The sequence below is a fragment of the Dicentrarchus labrax genome, unplaced genomic scaffold (genome assembly GCF_905237075.1).
Source record: "Dicentrarchus labrax unplaced genomic scaffold, dlabrax2021, whole genome shotgun sequence".
Taxonomy (NCBI): domain Eukaryota; kingdom Metazoa; phylum Chordata; class Actinopteri; family Moronidae; genus Dicentrarchus; species Dicentrarchus labrax.
Window position 1 is genome coordinate 17021069 of NW_026136703.1, and position 19430 is coordinate 17040498.

The 19430-nt window shown below is 39.7% G+C and overlaps 2 protein-coding genes across 3 annotated transcripts; both read left to right on the forward strand.

The window, feature by feature from the left end:
* Positions 1-317: 317 nt before the first annotated feature.
* LOC127356043 (serine/threonine-protein phosphatase PP1-beta catalytic subunit) lies at positions 318-13146 on the forward strand. 2 transcript variants are annotated; one of them, XM_051387456.1, is made up of 8 exons: positions 318-430; positions 4406-4537; positions 9300-9530; positions 9629-9733; positions 9839-9910; positions 10168-10319; positions 10967-11101; positions 11217-13146. In XM_051387456.1, exons 1-8 carry the CDS (start codon positions 379-381, stop codon positions 11319-11321), a joined length of 984 nt encoding a protein of 327 aa, XP_051243416.1. In that variant the 5' UTR covers positions 318-378; the 3' UTR covers positions 11322-13146. The 2 variants fall into 2 exon arrangements, with proteins under 2 accessions (XP_051243416.1, XP_051243425.1); XM_051387465.1 differs by lacking the exon at positions 318-430 and adding an exon at positions 2398-2416.
* A 2491-nt stretch (positions 13147-15637) lies between these two features.
* manea (mannosidase, endo-alpha) lies at positions 15638-19152 on the forward strand. The gene is made up of 5 exons (XM_051387386.1): positions 15638-15960; positions 16498-17087; positions 17624-17733; positions 17857-17933; positions 18099-19152. The coding sequence occupies exons 2-5, from the start codon at positions 16595-16597 to the stop codon at positions 18730-18732; spliced, it is 1314 nt and encodes a 437-aa protein (XP_051243346.1). The 5' UTR covers positions 15638-15960; positions 16498-16594; the 3' UTR covers positions 18733-19152.
* Positions 19153-19430: the final 278 nt, after the last annotated feature.

Consider the following 19430-nt stretch of genomic DNA (forward strand, 5'->3'; position numbering starts at 1 on the left):
AGTTACACTTACACTTTCTGCTGCTTTTACATAACTCATATTTTAAATGCATGACTTTAATTTGTAAGGATATGATCTGAAAGCTTCTCCCAACAATAAAACACAAATTGTGCTTTATATTTGAGATCAATTTCAAAATAATATTGTGTATGTATGCTGGATGGAATAAAAAAAAAAGAAGATATATAACATGTTTGTCAGCCTAAAACCACAAATAAACTCCTTTCCCCTCATTTCTAAACTCCATTAATCAATACAAAGGTGGTTAACTCGTTACTGGTTCATATCACCTACAGCTACTGTTGTCTCGACAACAGCGCCTCCTGGTGTCTGAAGCGGGAATAGAACCGGCCAACACTGTACCACATCAGTTTGAAGATGGCGGAGGGCGAATTGAACGTGGACAGCCTCATCTCTCGGCTTCTGGAAGGTGAACCATTTCAACACAGTCTGTAATGTTACACAGAGTTAGCTGTTTGTCTCCAGTAAGCCTGGCGTGGTGGTTTATTCTGTGTCTACCGCGGTTTGCTCCACGCAACGCCGGGAATGTGTTAGCTAGCGGGGCTAACGTCAGCCACTCGTAACGGTGTATCCCCCCGGCTAGCTCCGGCTAACGTTACTGTTAGCTGGCCGTGTTTATAAACACTGTCAGCGGTGAACGCCTACATTTCTCAGTGTTCGCAGTAATAGCTAGCTATACGTGATCTCTTTGGGCAAAGTATGTTTTATTGTGTCGTGGTCCTTAATTTAGCATGTGATTAAACTTTCTGCCTGATGTTTTTTGTAATTTGTTTTTGTTTTGCTGTATTGTGGCTCATTTATTTTCCAAATGATGTAGGGCTGGTACAGCAGCAGCAGGAGGGGCAGGGGTGTTTGTCCCGGTGCTTTAGTTATAACATTAAAATACAACCCAGGATCATGTGTCAGGGCTCTAACGATTATACTTTAAACGCAGATGAAGTTAATATTTGTTGGGCTGAGATATGCATACAGATTTTCGCCGTTGCCCTTGACACTGTTAAGTTTTGCCCCACATCTGCTGGAAGTTTTCGCTATAATACAGCTCCTGTTTCTACTGGTGATCTGGTTAATGATACATTAATGGAAAGGGCACTCTCTTGCCAAATGGATAAGGATTAAATATAGGAGGAAAACAAGGCTTAAAACAATATGTATGACAATTTTTATCTGATGCTGGAGGGTCTTGGTTTTTGTAAAGTAGTTTTACCTTTTGCAGCTCACTCCTCTCAGGGTTTGTAGGTGTGTTTCAGTGGGCAGGTTGCTGTGATTCAGTGCACTCATGCACACTTAGCCCACAATTTACACACATCCCCTTTAAAAATCCCTGTAGTGTTTGTTCAGGTGACTAACCAAACCCAAACTGAAGACACTGCAAGAGTAGGCTATAAGGAAGCAATGTCGCTGTGTTTCATATCTACAGTTTAAAGTCATCTTGCAGTGTTCACAATCACTTTATTGCTTTCCTTCTTGGTCAATAAAGGGTAACGTTGTTGGTGTGTGAGGACTTGCTTTTGTGTTTGGCAGAGAGAGGGACGTGCAAAAACCCTATTTTTTTTTTTTTTTGTTGGCTGTCCACCTGCTCAAGAGAAGGCGGAGAGATTTCTTTTCCCCTGTGAGATATCCTTTGAGTCAGACCAGACCACTAAGGCAAATTCAGCTGTCCTTGGCATACTTTCCACCAGTATCTGTGACTGTTGGAGGGATGAGACACTATGCCAGCACTGAAATGTGAAGATTTGTTATTTATAGTTAATACTGGAAAATCTTGCTGGAACTGCCTTGGGTTTCTTGCAGTTTAGTTTTTATGTTAACTTTGCTACCAAATGTCGACATTCATTGTAAATAAAGTAAAAGAATGAATATAAAATCTTTCACCAATATTGATCCCTCACATATTAGTAATCTGCTCGGACTGCAGGTACTTGTTGATTGTGTTTTGATATAAAGTTGGACTCTCTCATAGTGGTCAGTTTGCTGTGATGTTGTTGGTGCAAGATGGCGATTGTATTTTTTCTCTTTTTTCATGCTAATAAAACGAGTATACATTGACTCCTTTATTTGGACAAATTCATTTCCTGGGCTTGTTTCATAATTGTTTAGCTGGGTAGTGAGTGGTGTGATTTCAAGGTGTAGAATCAAGCACATACAAATCATTCGTGTAAAAGTGGCATCTTTTTTTGATTGTCTGTAGGTAAGACATTTTGAGAAATGGCACTGCCTGTGGCACACTTTTCTTCTTGGAGCCTATGACAGTGGCTGTGATTTCTGTTGATTACATTAGTCTGGAGTGGAGAGTCCAAGCACAAGACGTGGACTGCAGACCAGGCACAAGAAAAACTAGCCAAGAAAATGAACCCTGCAACTTAACAGAAACCAAAGCCAGGTTCTCACATTGGTTTGTACCTTTCATTAATGTAGTTGTTTGTGTTCCCAGCATCCAGCTCTAGCTTTGTGTGTCTGTTTTGATAAATGCAGAACACGACTGCTTCCAGCATCTGTTTTTTTATGAATCTTTATATAGTTGTTGTAGATGTAACAAAACCAGATGGGTCTTAAACACATGGATAGATTTTAGCTGATATTTGACCATATCTAAAGACTCTCTGCTGTCAAGTTTGTAAACTATATAACTTGAATATATTGTATCCCAACATGACATAATAGCTTACTGTATGTTTTTCTGTCTTGAGGAAAAGCAAAATGTCAGTGAGAGTGCTTATTCATTGGAATCAAACCATATGGAACACTGTGTCACTTCCTCCAGACACGTGTACGGTCACACACACACACACACACACACACACACACACACACACACAAACAGTGATTTGGCCTCTGATGGTTGCAAATCCTTGTCATTGCTTCATTTTAGCCTTTGCCCCTCAATGTTCTTAAGAACATAATCTCTCAAAAGTGCCAGCCTGCAAAAGTATGAACAGTGAAAGGTTCAGTGTTAAAGCCGAGCTGGCTTAACTTGCTCGGCTCTGATGAGGCCTGGCTGTTTGAGTGATTTCATGCAATTTCATGCTTCACACCATGGGCATGAAGCAGTGCAGTTACAGTAGATGGACGATAAAGAAAATTGATGGTGTACAGTAAAGCAACACTTCATTAAGGTTGTTGCAGCCCTAGAATCGTTTCTGGCACTCAGATTAACCATCTGTGAGTATCCACATTCCTCTGGTCCACTCACTTCTCTCAGATTTGGTTGGATTACACGACTAATGAGACAGTGAGGGAGTCTGAGTAAAGTACAGTGTGTAAGTAGCATGTATATATGTACACGTGTGTGTTTATGTATGCATGAAAAAAAGCATCCACTAAGCTTTAGGAATTGCTCACCAATACACCAGTTAATCAATTTTCATCTGCTCCCTCTTTGGCCATTCTGTAATTTGTCATCCTTCAAGGAAACAAAAAAACAAATAGGGAAAAGTGTTTAAGTAAAATTCCTCTCTGACTAAGATTAATTTGTCAGCTATCCTTTATTGGAATCTTTAGTGGGCGTCTAGCTTTAAGGCAGCACCAAAATGGTTAGTTATTACATAATTCCTCCACAGTTACGGATTTGTTCATCGCTTTTGTTTCCATCATCAATGGTTCTTCTTCACGCTGCGCTTTGATTCGCTTTTTGTGACGTCAAACTGAGACGTAAATCAAAATTGCTATAAGGGCTGTCCAATTACAATTTACTATACGTTTATTAATATAGTGATGAAGCACAGTGGGTCACTATTATAGCACCAGTGTATATCTTCAGCCTAATATTTATTTAGTTAGTTTTTTTCCTTTGGTTACCTTAAGCACTTGTCACTTTTTTGCGTAGCTGTACTCATGTCACAGATTGTGTGCTCTCTTTTTTTGAAAGGACGCTAACACAATCGTAAGCCACAAGGTACCGTAGCAGGGAAGCAGTTTTTCTAGTATAATCTCACTTTTCATATCTCTGACTATTTCAACTGCTGACTGAAGCCAACGTTTGCATTTCTCGCTCTTCTTTTCATCGTTGTGAGGTAAGTCTGCAGCCAGAGCTGTGGCAGAACGCCAGAAAGTAGGCTTAAGCTAACAGTGCAACTACACAGCCAATAAACCCACACCAGTGCTGAAGATGCAAGCTTCTCTCATAGACTAAGCAGTGGGTTTTTGTTAAGTATGGCTGGGACTAAGCAACTATAAGCTACAGAACCATTACACCCACACCTCATCAGATTTTAAGATTGCCTTGTGATTCTGCCTTATGTGGTTTTTTTTCCCCTTAGGTGAAAAAATGATTGTCTCATGCTGATGAACTTTATGGTGCTGGTGGGAGGGTTGCTGTGTTACTGCTGACAATGATGATAATAGTTGTTGATAGAACTGACTGTGTCCTTTCTCTCCTCTCCAGTACGGGGATGTCGCCCGGGGAAGATCGTCCAGATGACAGAGGCAGAGGTGCGGGGCCTCTGCATCAAATCCAGGGAGATCTTCCTCAGCCAGCCCATCCTGCTGGAGCTTGAGGCCCCCCTAAAGATCTGTGGTCAGTGTTCTGCTCTTGATTTAGGCCATTTCCTCACCACCTCATGTTTGTTTTTTGCTTTTTAAGTTATACAACATAAACTCAGTGCTGTGGCATTTCCTTTAAAGCACATCTGAACTGAAAGGTTTACTTATGTAACCAGAGTCGATAACAGTGTGCCACCCTGGGTCATATATCGAGCCACTGTTACTCTGTCGACTTGACTGTATGGATGTTATAGGGGAATTGCACACGCATACCCAGATTGTGTATCACTGTCTTACACACATAAAATGGACAGACCGAAGTGGAGCAAAAGAGCGCACGCTCGCAATGAACTCCCTCCCAACAGTTGAAATGCTATCACTATCTCTAGCTGGCTCCTGCACATCACTGCACACTCCCACATGCTTTATCTCTTCTCTCCAGTATAGCACTGCATCTGCAAACAACTCTGAGCTGTCTACACAAGCTCACATATAGGCTCAGGCCTAAACAAAGTTCATTCGTGGATGCCCTCATACCATTTCCCTCCCACACACATTTACTTTGAGCTTGTTGGTATGTAGGCTGGTATCAACCTCAGATGGCAGCATTTGTACTTTAAGTAATAAACAAAATAATGGGAAGCAGTAATTTGATTGAGTTAAATTGATACTGGTTCTCATTAAAGTGGATGTTGTAAAATTATCCACATGTCTGACTGACCTTTTAAATGCCTCATATGCCCATCCATGTCCATGCGTGCGGTTTCTTTGTCCCTCCTCTACTCTCTTTGTTTTGTTGTTGAACTTCTGTCCTCAGACTGATTACTTTAACCCACGGCTGTGATGGCTTTCAGAGCACCAACAATTGAAGATAAAGACCAAACAGTGAATGCCTTTAATTATTTACTAAGGCCACAAGGATCAGGTTCTGCGCTTTCTCTCTCCCTCACATGTTAACCTTAAACGCCACCACCATTATTTTGCCCAAGCCGGCAGCTTTGACACTGTCTGGCTTTATCATTTATTTAAACAGAATTATATAAAATAGGATTTTTTTTTTAAGTACAGTGTTGCGATAATCAAAGCCTCATTGTGAGGATGTGTTAGATAGTAATTCTGTTACTAAAATAATCTAGACGGATGATAATAATTAACAGCACCCCGCAATCACGATGCTCTGCAAAATTACCACGGGGTTGCACGTTAACCATAATAGATCCTTACTGATTCAGAAGAATGTAACGGATTTGTTTAGCCTGTTGAATTAGTCGAAGAAAGACCACAAGCATGCACACTATGTTTATACTTTGCATGTTTGCATTTTGTGGTAGCATTTATCATACATTTTCAAACTGTGGTCACAGTGTCAGAGTTGAATAGAATGCCTTTAATTATTTTCTGGCTACAAGCACCGTCTGAAAAGTGGCACAAACAGTTCAGAGGACGAAATGAAAACAGTTTGGAAGTATCTTATTTTAAAGTAAGATAAATAAATGTTACTACTTTAGACTTAGATTTTGGCAGAATATTGTTGGCAGGCTGTATTAAATTTCTCACCAGTAATTTGCGTTTCAATTGTTTACATTCCACATTGTTATATCAGAGTAGGGTGGACATTTATTTCTGTTTGTCTTGTGAGTTTGACAAGTGTATCGTGAGGTCTTATATGTAACTGTAAGGTGATATTCTCCCATCTTGCTGTTTCACTTCAAATTAAATCCTGCATGTTTTGCATGAACATCTGCTTATTGTCTTTTTCTGCAAAGTGGATCTTTTGTGGGTTTAAATGATTTTGTGTATGTCGTGCCATCTAGAACAGCAAAGAAAGACTTTATAGCAGTCAAGGACAGTCAGCCTGTTTGCTGAGTGTTTATTTGTTGTTCCATTTTGAAATGTGCTCTGAGCAGTATTATTGTGTTTTTATGTGGATGCATTTGAAACGGTTGATTATCTGGCAACACAAGTTCACACAGCAGCAGACTTGATTACAGCTTTATTACTTAAGTACCAGTGCTCTAAGGCTAGACTAATGATATAATAGCCAATACACTGTGCATGCATAGGCATTGTTTTGTTTTATTGTTTTTTTTTTATTATTATTACTGATCTGTTTATTGTTCTGTTCTTCAAGGCATGTAAGCTTGACATTCAACACTGATGTATCACACATGGGTAGCATATTTGGAGGGTCATATGTACTGCTATGTAATTATATTATTGTAAAGCTGTGTTATCACCACTGTCTTGTCTTCTGAAACAAATCTTGCTCATTTATAAAACTGACCTTGGGTTCAGCGCTGCTTTTTTTTTTTTTTTTTTCCCAACTGTCAGCCTTTTGCTCTGCTTTTTAAACCCTAAATCTCTGTGTTGCTGTTCTCGACTGTTTTGACACTGCAGAGGCAGCACTGAGTAAATAATTCACTGTCATCCTACAATTCCTTGTGATAGAGCAGGCAGGGGGGCTGCCCCATAGAAAGCCAGTCTTGGTGAAGCTCACAAATTCACTTTCAGTCATGCAGCAACTTAACCAGGAGTTGATGACGGTTAGTGTAAAACCAACTGGAGATCTCTGATGGCAGACATTTTCAAACATCAAGTCATTACGATTGCTATTATTTTAAACATCAGTTTTGAAAATCTGAAATCATGAAGACGAATCAAGTCAATGTCACAGGTGTGTTAAAGAGAAATAAAAAATAAAACGGTGAAAACAGCGATTATGCTGAGAAATAGTTTGGTAAAGGAGTATTATTTAATAATCCAGTTAATCCAGGTTATAATACAGAGCTACAGCTCAGCTGAAGTTAGCCCTGCTTTTACAAAGTTTACTCACCCACAACTCTCTCTGCAGAGATTACAGTCTATGTTGTCAAGTCTCTTTGTCTACCATTTTTATCTAAATCTGGCTTTGTTCCTGCATTTCATTTCATTTTCTGTGCAAACTGCAGCATAAATGAGCAAAGCAGATTGTTTATGCTTCATGTCCATTTCTATTTTAGTTAAGGCACAAGCAAGAATTATTGTTATCTGTGTGTTGTCCTCTGTATTTACTCTGTCCTCTGTTTTTAGTCTGTAAGTTGTCCAACATGTGTTGCTTTCAGACTAAAAGAAATTGGTTTCCGTCAACATCAGTATTTTCATGTTTTTATGTCTTGTGTGTAGGTTTTAGCAGTCCTCAAGTCTGTTTCCAGCTTTAGTGAAATTAGCAGAATGTAGACTTATTTACACTGCTATGTATGCCCATAAACAAAATAATAAATATATGAATTTTGCTACAATGGCAGACAAACATTGAAATAATAAGGGGAACAAAAAGGTTAATACAATGTGAGATCTTGAAAAAACAGAATGCTTTGTTTTGGTTTGTTTGTAAAATACATGACACATGGATCCCTACTTTACACCTACTATCCTCTTTCAAGTTAAAACTCAAAATGGGTAGTAATAGTTTCAAATATTAAAAGCTTTCCTAATTTTATACTAACAGCTTGTGACCTGGACTACGTTGCTGGAGCACTGCATTAATACTTAAAGACTTGTTTCATTGAAGTTTTACTAATATTGTATTATTAATAAACAGAATTGTGAAGTTGTTACCTTTACTAGTACTTGTATCAAAACTCTGGATAGAAAGCTGCTGTCTGGCTGCGTGTCCAGGGGCAAAGAAAATGATTGATGGTGAAACACACAACTGGCACAGCACAACATGAGCAACATTCAGAAATGTTCCTTTAATCATTCATTTGCACGAAAATAAGTGTGTTTTGCGTGCCATCTGAAGACACAGACAAAAATAAGTTTAGGTTTGCAGCCATATAGGTTTGGTGCCAGTCGTGGTTTGGGTTTTGGTGCCTAGATCACTGACAAGCATGGGTAAATAGGAAAAAAAACATGCCAGCCACTCTCATGATATAAAGTTGCAGTTTTTGTTGGTCATTTTTATCTCAAGGCCAGACATCTGCACGGCTTAACAAGGCCTATTTTTTCATTTTAATTTGTATTTGGTGCCATCTTGTAATGAAGCACTGCTCTAAAAAGAGTGTGGCGCATGAATTTACTTTCCGTTTTGGTCACAATGAAGCCTGTTATTATTGTCCTAGCCTTTCCCGGTGAAGCTCTCTGCAGTCATCTGTGTCTGGAGCACTTAGCCCAAATTAGAGCAGCTCTTAAGTTGGTGCAAGAGGATATAAAAGGAAGCAGGTCTTGGCTAGGTGATGGAGTGAGGCTCCCCTGCTGAGATCCTGCGCTTTGGTGACAGCCAGTCTCCAGCACATCGCTGTCTGACTGATGTGACAGGGAGACGAGGTCGACCCTGAATCCTGGGAGAGCAGTTAAAATTAAAGTTAGTTTATGTGGATACGTGTGTGCGTGTCCTTTATTTTTGTGATTAACCTGGATTGTCAGCATTCTATCCCTCCCTGTAGCTCATTTCCCATGGGCCACGGCATTGATCTGGTGGCAATTGTGGCTCATTAAGTAATGGCTCATTTTGCGTGTGTATCCTTGGGCTTGCCGCTGTAGTCCCAGTAAAGATGAGACTTTATATATCCCCCATTTTGCTGTCCGGCTGTATCCTGAAATTCAAAGTGGGTGGGTGCCGTTTGTAGAAAAGATGTGTCCTGCACTTGCTGTGATGGTATTCAAACACCTTTTAAAAACCCTTTTTTTTAAAAAAAAAAAAAAAAATTTTTCCCTTTTTTTAAAAATTTTTTTTTTTTTTTTTTATAAAAAACTTTTTATTTTTTTTCCCAGTAAATAGTCAAACTAACACCTTATCTTCACCTGCTGTTTTTTAGGTGATATCCATGGGCAGTACACAGATTTACTGAGGCTGTTTGAGTATGGTGGCTTCCCTCCAGAGGCAAACTACCTTTTCCTGGGCGACTACGTGGACAGAGGCAAACAATCCCTGGAAACCATCTGCCTTCTGTTGGCCTACAAGATCAAATACCCAGAGAACTTTTTCCTGCTCAGGGGCAACCATGAATGTGCTTCCATCAACCGCATCTATGGCTTCTACGATGAGTGTGAGTAGGAAATAAAATCACACAGCCCACATGTACGCACAGAGCCCTGAAGCACATGTATAGTTTGGTTGTAATAATGCGTGTTTGTGTTCCACCAGGCAAGCGCAGGTTCAACATAAAGTTGTGGAAGACCTTCACTGACTGCTTTAACTGCCTCCCCATTGCGGCTATCATTGATGAGAAGATCTTCTGCTGCCATGGAGGTAAGAGAGCTGCTGGCATGTATTTCCTAACCATGTCCCAAATGTAAAGGGGATATCTTTGTTTGAAATATATTCGAAAAGTAACCTCTTTATTTTCTATTTCAGGGCTATCGCCTGATTTGCAGTCCATGGAGCAGATTCGCCGGATCATGAGGCCAACAGATGTGCCTGATACAGGTACTGTTTGTTAATACTAAACACGTTCACTTCCTCTGGATTTCTCCTTGGAATTTAAAGCTTCCTTTAAAAGACAACACCCGGCCTCTCTCTCTTCCTGAATGAACGACTATTACATCAGTAGATGTTCTGCGTTACATCAGCAAAGTCAGCTGGATCTTTAGCGCATTCTTTCCGCCCAGTTTCCTGTCCACCTGTTTTTTTGGGGGTTTTTTTGTTCTTTATCTCCATTTCTCCACTCCATGTGTGTCTATCAGGCCTGCTGTGCGACCTGCTGTGGTCAGACCCAGACAAGGACGTACAAGGATGGGGAGAGAACGACCGCGGCGTCTCCTTCACATTCGGCGCTGATGTGGTCAGCAAGTTCCTAAACCGCCATGACCTGGACCTCATCTGCAGAGCCCACCAGGTAATTATGTGTGGAGTGTAAATGCGGGAAGCACAGGCAAGCAAATTGATTTTGTGTTTTTTTTTTTTTTATTAAAAGACCTAAAATTGGTTGGCCATGCATTTTCCTGACAACTGACCTCCATTAGTTTGTGTGTCTTTGGGAGAAGTAATTACTGTGGCGGTTGCAAAGACACAGTCACCCAGGCTAAGCTCCAAATTAATAGCGGTGTATCCCCCAGTTTCCTGCTCCTATTTCACCTCTTTTTTTTCCCCCATGCATAATTTATTATTCATTTAGGACTCAGTTACTATATATCTCATCTTTTTTTTTGCCGAAGTAAAATAGTACTAAACAGACAATTAGAAGCTAGTGTTTGCATTTGAGATCAGATATGGCCAAAAACAACCGACTTTGAATGCGCAACGTTTCTGTTAATTGATTAAGCGACTGGACGACTAGCACAAGAGTTGTTATCGTTAAATTGGCCACAGCTATTTATGCTCTTCGTCGGGCATTGCAAGAGCATTGCAGAGCATTGATTCAGGTGTAGGTGGTTTTGTACGCTCCACCTTAATAGCAGTGTTGGATTCTGGAACTAGCTGAAGCTCTGTTTCTTGGTATTGATCGCTGTAGGCGGTGGAATAATGTCATGTGTCTTCTAACAGGTTGTGGAGGATGGATATGAGTTCTTTGCCAAACGCCAACTGGTCACACTTTTCTCTGCTCCAAACTACTGCGGAGAGTTTGACAATGCAGGCGGCATGATGAGTGTTGATGAATCCCTCATGTGTTCTTTCCAGGTAGTGTAAAAACCAAAGGGACACACTTGCATTGATACTCATGGCCTTTTGGTATTTGACTTGAAATGCTCAAACGTGCATCTTCTTTCTGTGTGTTTGTGTCTCATTATTAAAGATCCTGAAGCCCTCGGAGAAGAAGGCCAAGTATCAGTATGGTGGTGTAAATTCTGGTCGGCCCGTCACCCCACCCCGCACCGCCCAAGCCCCCAAGAAGAGGTGAACGTACAGCCTTGGCTCTTCCCCTTCTTCCTCACCCTGTCCGTCTCTGGTCTGCCACCACGGCAACCCCTGTAACTCCCCTGTATAGCGAAGATACAGGGCTTATCTAATTGCCCAAATCTTACTTCTCTTTCTTCCCCACTCACCCTACTCCTCTCCAACTCCACTGACAGCTCTTTTCTTAATGTGTATGTGTACATAAATTTGCTGTGATCAATCTGTTGGTTTTTTTTTTTTTGGTTTTTGTTTTTTTTGCCTGTTTGTTGGTATTTTTGATATTATTAACAGATAATCTTTTTCGTGGTTTTACTTCCACTGCCATTTGAGGTTTTCTGAGGTTCTGTGTCGTGAAAGGAAATGCCTTCTCTGTGTAGAGAGGCAGAGCGATTGAGTTAGACGAATTCTTTTTCAGTTCAGTAACAAAAAACACAGTAGAGATTGAACATTGTTTTGCCTTGACCTTTCATAAAGCAGAGAGAATCCTTCCAATGTATTTCAGTGAGTCTGAGGTTTCCGTGCAATGCAAAAATCTCTAGACACAAATAACAATTGTCTTATTGCAGCGTAACCGTTGAAACACATTATAGCATGTGTGGTGAACTTGCGGTTGTTGTGCACATTTTATATATTTAACTATTGAACAAGTGCACCTCCCCATGAGTAGCAAAGAATGTGAAGAGACTGGCGTGAATGAAATATAGAGGCTAAATCAGAAGCTGCTGGCAGTGGACACGCTTTACCCCGACACAACGCCCTCTGGGCATCGATTCCTCCGCTCCTTTGTGCCTCCCTGTGCCTCGACTCCACACCCACACAAAAACATGCCGCTTCTCACACAGAGCTGGTATTGACATTTTCCTGGGTCTCTTTAATATTTGTTCTCATCAAGATCATTTACCCCGTATGATCCTCTTGATTTACAGTGATAAAATGCTTAGTGAAATAATATTGTGCCCATGGAAGGTTAAGTCCTTGCACAGGCATTTAACTAATATGAGTCACTTAAGTTCAGTATTTTACCTGCAGACATACTGGATACAGTGTGTATTAAAAGTGCTTATAAGTTCCTAGTATTTGTATGAAGAAGCACATAAGGATATAAAATATCTAACAGCACTGGCTGGTGTCAAACCTATCTAAGTAAACCCGCAGAGTGTTAAAAAGACCAAATAATCAAAAGGAATAAAAAGCAAGCTTCACTAAATGCGCCACAATATTTGCATTGTTTAGTGCTGTGTTTATAGAGCATAACGAACATAATAAAAATATTGCTCTTGGAAGCTGTTATGTAAAATGCCAGCAATCCTCCTTTCACATCACCCAATCTGTTCTGGTACAGAGTAAGAAAACTGGCGGAGTCAGGAGTGGGTGGCAGGACCAGGCCGTTTTGCTATGTGATAGTGATGCCACCTGGTGTATAAATACAGTAGTACAGTACAGAGTAGTACAAATCAGATGTTGTAATGGGCTTTTCATTACATTGCCTGTACAAAATGTTGTGTCATTTCCCCACAAGGAGGTACTTTAGTTCGACTGACCAGCGATTAGCCTGGTTGGCAGTTAACTTAAGTCTACTGCGAGTGAGATGCAGTTGACCCTTTTGTGGTAAACAGTTGCCTATTTTCTTCTTTTTTTTGCTCTTTGTGGTGTTATTCTTTCTGTTGTATTTCTATGTTCTCTCTATTCACATTGTTTACTTTTTATTCACTTAATTTATTTCCTAACAATAATAAGAAAACAATGAGGTGTTACCAAAAGCTGTTTTGCAATTTGTACAAGTTTGTTTGAAAGTCTATAAATTCAATTAAAATGGATGGATACCAAAATGGTTGTCACCGCTGTTTTTAATGATGTCTGTGCATGAATGCAAATGTATGTACTGTCAAGAATTTGTAGACATTGTTAAGTTCTCAACACTTCTTTTTCTCAAGGCCTGAAGGAGAACAGGACCACAAATGAGTAAAATCAGGCAATTTATACACACTCAACAAATCCTGTCTTATTGGTGGAATTTATTGAAAAGCGGAGGAACTCTTCTTTTTCTCTCCTGCATATGTGTCGTTTAATCCTGTGTGACAGTTTATGCGACCGGCCCCCGCAAACGCCTCTTAGCCCACTTCAGAGCTTTGTCCATCGGTCCTGAATACAACCAGATGGTCAGAGGCAGGAGAAAACATGGAGCTCCCATGTGGAGGTGTGACAAGATCCAAGCAAAGATCATCCACAGCACCACTTTTAGAAAGAGCAAAGTGTAGTAGAGGACGATGCTTCGTGTGCCGACTGGGGAGTTGTGCTGAGGAAAGATTTGAATGGATTGATTTTAGTTTGTATTTATGATTCCTGCAATAAAACAGGTTTTGATATCTGTTAATTTTAGATACATGTGAGCCAGTAGCCTGTTTTTTCCAACTTGTACATACCTCCACTGCATCAACCATCATCAAATCATCACTGTCATCAGACCGCAGGAAGTAGGGGGTAACGTTATGATAGAAGGGGGGAGTCCTCTTTTCCTCCTTTCTGCGCCCAGAAAACCTTCGTGGCTGCGGTTCCTCCATTGTCAGTGTGAGTCTGTCAAAGTAAAAGATGTTGGGTTTTGAACACTTCAAACAACTAACTCTAGCTAAGTTATGAGATATTATAAATTGGAAATTCCCAATAGTAATTTACATATCACTGAGCTTAACAAGAAAGCAAAATAAAATAAATAGTTAATGACAACAAATACAACCTGCTTCACTTACCGTGATGCCTGGTAGGGGAGATTAGTTTGTCAGTTTTTAATGTTAGCAACTACAGCAAAATAAACTTTAGAATGTTTTTTTTCAAAATAAAAGTGTTATTAAATAATGTTATAGGAACAGATATACAGTGGTGAGGTAACAAAGTGCATTTACTCAAATAATGCACTTTTTTTTTTTGGTCCTTGAGTATTTTATACATTTAATGCAACATTATACTTCTACTCCACTACATTTATTGGGCAACATTTGTTGCTAGTTACAGTACTTTGTAGATAAGTACAAATCCAAAATATAAATCAACTAATACATTATGATATATTACAGATTAAACTGCCCAACAGTATATAAACAATTTCTACAACTTTACCAGATGCAATATTAAAGTAGTGCTTAAACAATAATATTCTTTATTTTTTTCTGAAATTTGCCATTCTGCATAATGAGTACTTTTACCTTTGGTACTTAAAGTATATTTTGATGCTACTTTTATATTTTACTAATGATTTTTGTACTTGTAACAGAGTATTACTACTTTTACTTAAGTAAAATTCCTGAGTACTTCTTCCACCACTGCATATGAAATACTTAATGGCATTGATTTATTGGTTCTCTGCCGAGATGCACCACAGAACGCAGGGTAGGTCATTCCTGCCTGTGGCCATCAAACTCTACAACTCCTCCCTAAGAGTGTCAAAACTTTGAGTCATTGGTCACTAAACTGCTGTTTGAAATGTTCTCTGGTTAATGTGCAAAAATTAGTTTAAGGTGCAATACTCAGGTCAATGTGCAATACTCTGGCTTATTCTGTCATCCTTTGTAACCTCTGTAATACTGCAATCTTTAAAATCACTACTATTACTCATCTCATTTCTGTCACACACTGTGGAATACATTTACTTCTGTCTATATATTGTCAAATATTGTTTATATTGTATTATTATAAGGTACATACTAGGCTCTTATTATATTTCTATTTTTATTTTTATTTTTATTTTTTTAACTTAATATAAATGTATATTCTTATTTATGCATTTCTATTGTGTGTATATATATTGTGTTATATTGTAATCACCTCATTAACAAGGCCCAGAACCCCCACTGACACTGACTCTTAAACCCTACCCTGTATATATGCATTACATTAATGCACTCCTGTTTTCTGTACAGTTTTTCTTACCTTTATTATCTTAAATCTTTAAAAAGTACTTTATTCTTGTGTGATTTGTATATTTTTGTGTGATTTGTATATTTGATGCACCAATGCACCAAGACAAATTCCTCGTACGTGTAAAAACCTACCTGGCAATAAACCAAATTCTGCTTCTGAATATAATTATTATTTCTATAACATATATTACAAATACATACATATATTCTTTAACATTGTGTGACCACCAATTGTAACAACAACAAACAAATCCCCCCCCCCGGGGATCAATAAAGTATTTTGTTTGGGTAATACACCTTCCCAAACGGATGGGGGCGACATCCATCACTCTGATACAGTTAATATGATTCTTTGACTTTCATTGGCTGGACGGGACCGGAAGTACTGCGTAACACCGGCTTCCTATACAACATGGATGGGTCGCGGTTAGTGCGCGTTGGTGGCCGCAGATGCTTTAGAGATCTGCGCCGTTTTCCAGGACGAGCTACTGAACCAGAAGTGCAGGTTGTGTCCTGTGTTGTGTATCTCAGGCGAGGGGGGGAAAAATAATTTATGAAGAGTCGTGCGAGCTGTCAGACTGGCTATGTTTAATACTAGACGTTGTATTTCAAAAGACCTAGCTTTAAAACGGACCCGTGAAGTGTTTGACTGCCGTCGGACACAGTTGCTGTTGTGTGACCCCTGTTATTGTTGGCAGCTGCTGAGAAGTTTAAAGTTCATCAGTGCAGGTAGAGTTGAACTAGCTATCGTCGCTAGCGTGTTCATTGTGTCTCCATGGCAGTAGCTCGCTATGCTGTGTGTGGTGTGGCATCGTGTAACTGGTTGTAACTGTGTATCTGTATGTAGGACTTCCGCATTGTGTTTTCAAGTTCATTTAAAATGACTTGCCTCTTTTTTTCTGTTTTTTTTTTGCAGCCTTTTAAAATGTGTAAATGTGCAGTTTTTCGTAGCCTAACATTGTAGTAAGTTGAGTTCAAGTAATTTGACAAAACAAAATTAAAAGCAAAAATGTGCCTGTTAAATCTGAGTATTTGCAGCTTTTCCTTGTTCACCCCTAAACTGAACATCCTTTAGTTGAGGCTGTTAGGTCACACTATATGAATTAGAAGACATTACTTTGAGCTATGGGAAATTCAGATGTGCATTTGTCCCACCTTTTTATAGACCAACTGATTTGTTGACTAATCAAGAAAGCACTTGTTTAGTTGCAGCCCTAACACTTAAATCTGTAACCTGTATCCCCTTTTGTTTCCTCAAACCTCCAGGCTGAACAAAACCTCGTCGACCAAGCTTCAATGGCATCCGGTCAAACAGCATTCCCTCCCTGCTGTCTGTGGATAGCCCCCGAGAACTGACTGAAGAATGGCAAGGTTTAGGCGCAAATCTTGCATCACATTCCTCGCCGTTGTATTGCTTGTTCTCATAATTACCGTGGTCTTTAAGGGGCTTACATCAGAGGACTCTCCGTTCAGAAGCCCTTTTGGTCTGGAGCTGCTTCCAGTCATAAAGAATGAGGTCCAGGTAGTAAACAACAATAAACTTGATCAGACAAAAATGAATGACAGAGATGCCGAACTGGAAGCTACACTGAGGAAGTTCCCTCCTCCCAACTACTATCTGCATGCCTTCTACTACGCATGGTATGGGAACCCCAAGTTTGACGGCAAATACATCCACTGGGACCATCCGCAGCTGCCACACTGGGACTTTAAGGTAGCTCAGGGGTATCCACAAGGGAGACACAGCCCACCTGATGACATCGGGTCCAACTTCTACCCCTCTTTAGGGCCGTATAGTTCCAAGGATCCCTCCATTATAGAGGCCCATATGCAGCAGCTGCGTACAGCAGCCATTGGTAAGAAATCAACCTAAATTTAACTGTGATATTATGATATTTCTGGGCAATGTGGTTGAAATCTAGGGATGTCTAAGGCATACTGACCTGATTCATTTGAATTTAATACAATTTCTACATCAATATCGGTATAAAATTAAGTGTTTCTGCACTAATGAAAATGTAATGATATTATATTCCATTTCTGCCAATAGAGCCTAAATGGACCTTAATGTTTTTTTTGTTATTGGTGTTGTTTTTGTACATCACAGTCTATAGTAGTCTCGTATTTAAATACATTTGCCTTTTATCTATGTAACTGATTCATATTTTCTTAACAAAACTGAAAAATTAAAATGCGATTTAACATACATAATCCATATTATGACTGATATAAGGACAATTATTGTTCATTTCTACCCATACTGTATTACTCCTGTGGCACATTTATTATCACTGAAATACATTTACACTATCTGAATAATCAATTATATTTATTAACACGTGTTTTTTCATTCAGGCTCAGGGTGAATGTTTGTATCTTTGTTTATTCTCAGGTGTCATTGCTGTTTCCTGGTATCCTCCAAATATGAAGGACGATAATGGTGATATGATGGATGACTTAGTGCCTTTGCTGCTTGAAGTGGCCCATAAATACCATATTAAGGTCTGTATGAAGAGATGAGTATAGCAGTCGTTTGTCTTGTATTTAGCAACAGACTAAATGATTGATATACAGACTGTTTTGTCTTGACATTTAAAGTGTTTATCTTCATTTATGTGTTTACAGGTAGCGTTTCACATTGAACCATACAAAGGAAGAGATGAAGTCAACATGTTCACTAATGTCAAATACATAATTGAGAAGTGAGTACTTCCGTGGTGTTGTCAGTCTAATAACAGTGCCATGGCCTTAAACTCCCTCTGTTATGATTCATGGCATCAATCAATAAGTATCAGTCTTTCTATTCCTGTGACATTTTCCTTTCTTTGGTTGTTTATCCCGTGTCGTTTACCACCTCCTCCTCTCAGATACGGAGAGCACCCTGCTTTCTTCAAGTACCGGACAAACACTGGCAAGCTTCTACCACTCCTCTATGTGTATGACTCATATCTGATGAACTCTGAGCAGTGGGCCAAACTGCTGAAGCACACCGAGAGTAACAGCATCAGGGATACCCCGTATGACGCCATCTTCATCGCCCTGCTGGTTGAGGAGAAACACAAGAGGGAAATCCTGACTGCTGGTTTTGATGGTGTTTATACCTACTTTGCCACTAATGGGTTTTCTTATGGGTCCACTCAGAGGAACTGGGATTCTATTAAAGCTTTCTGCGAAGATAACAACCTGATATTCATCCCAAGTGTGGGCCCTGGTTATATTGACACAAGCATTCGACCCTGGAACTTCCAGAACACTCGAAACCGCATCAACGGCAAATATTATGAAACCTCACTGAGTGCTGCATTACAGGCCAGGCCTGATTTTATCTCTATAACGTCTTTTAATGAATGGCACGAGGGGACTCAGATTGAAATGGCAATTCCCAAAACGAGCCAGACTGTGTATCTCGACTACCTGCCCAATAAACCAGCAATCTACCTAGAAATAACTCGCAAATGGGCTGCGATATTTGGTGGCGAAAGACGGAAATGGCAGGAATGAGCCGTAGCAGAGGTCTGTTTGTGGTTGTGTAATTTAATTACATGAAAGCTAAATGAAGTTCTAGTTGCAGAATGCACATGAAGAATAACTGTATGAGAACAGCTAAAGGATTTGCAAAGCCACAGACAAGTGAACTGCATTATCTTAATTTTGGCTGCGGTGATGTATTGGATTTTTTACACTTCAATTATTGATAATTTAACTGATGTCTCATTACTTCTAGTTTACACAGCCTTGTACATTTTTTAATTCTGAACACAGTCCGCATGTTTCATCACCATCTACAGCTGAGTCTACAACTGTTCATTGGCATGATTTCCCATCCTGTAATCTGTGAATACATTATACCTCAATAGAAATTAATAAAGTGCACCCTGGAAAGGAAGGAAAGACAAATAAACAAAGCAGTCTGCTGGTAAAGCTGTCGCCTCACTCTGCTTCCAACTCTGCCTCAGCCCAAAAACAATGCCACATACGACAGATAGCTAGATCTGGATATTTGAAAGGCATGTCAAGCTGCAATCTGAGATGAATCGTAGCGAAGACATCAGTAGAGCGATCACAGGACAGAATTTCAAACAGGCGAAGAGCAGAGAGAGAGTGGAGGGCAAAAACAAGATTATTTTTATCTGTGGAATAGTTTGCCTTATTAATGGCCTATCACCATGGTGCATGCCTGGCACATGTTGTGTCTGAAT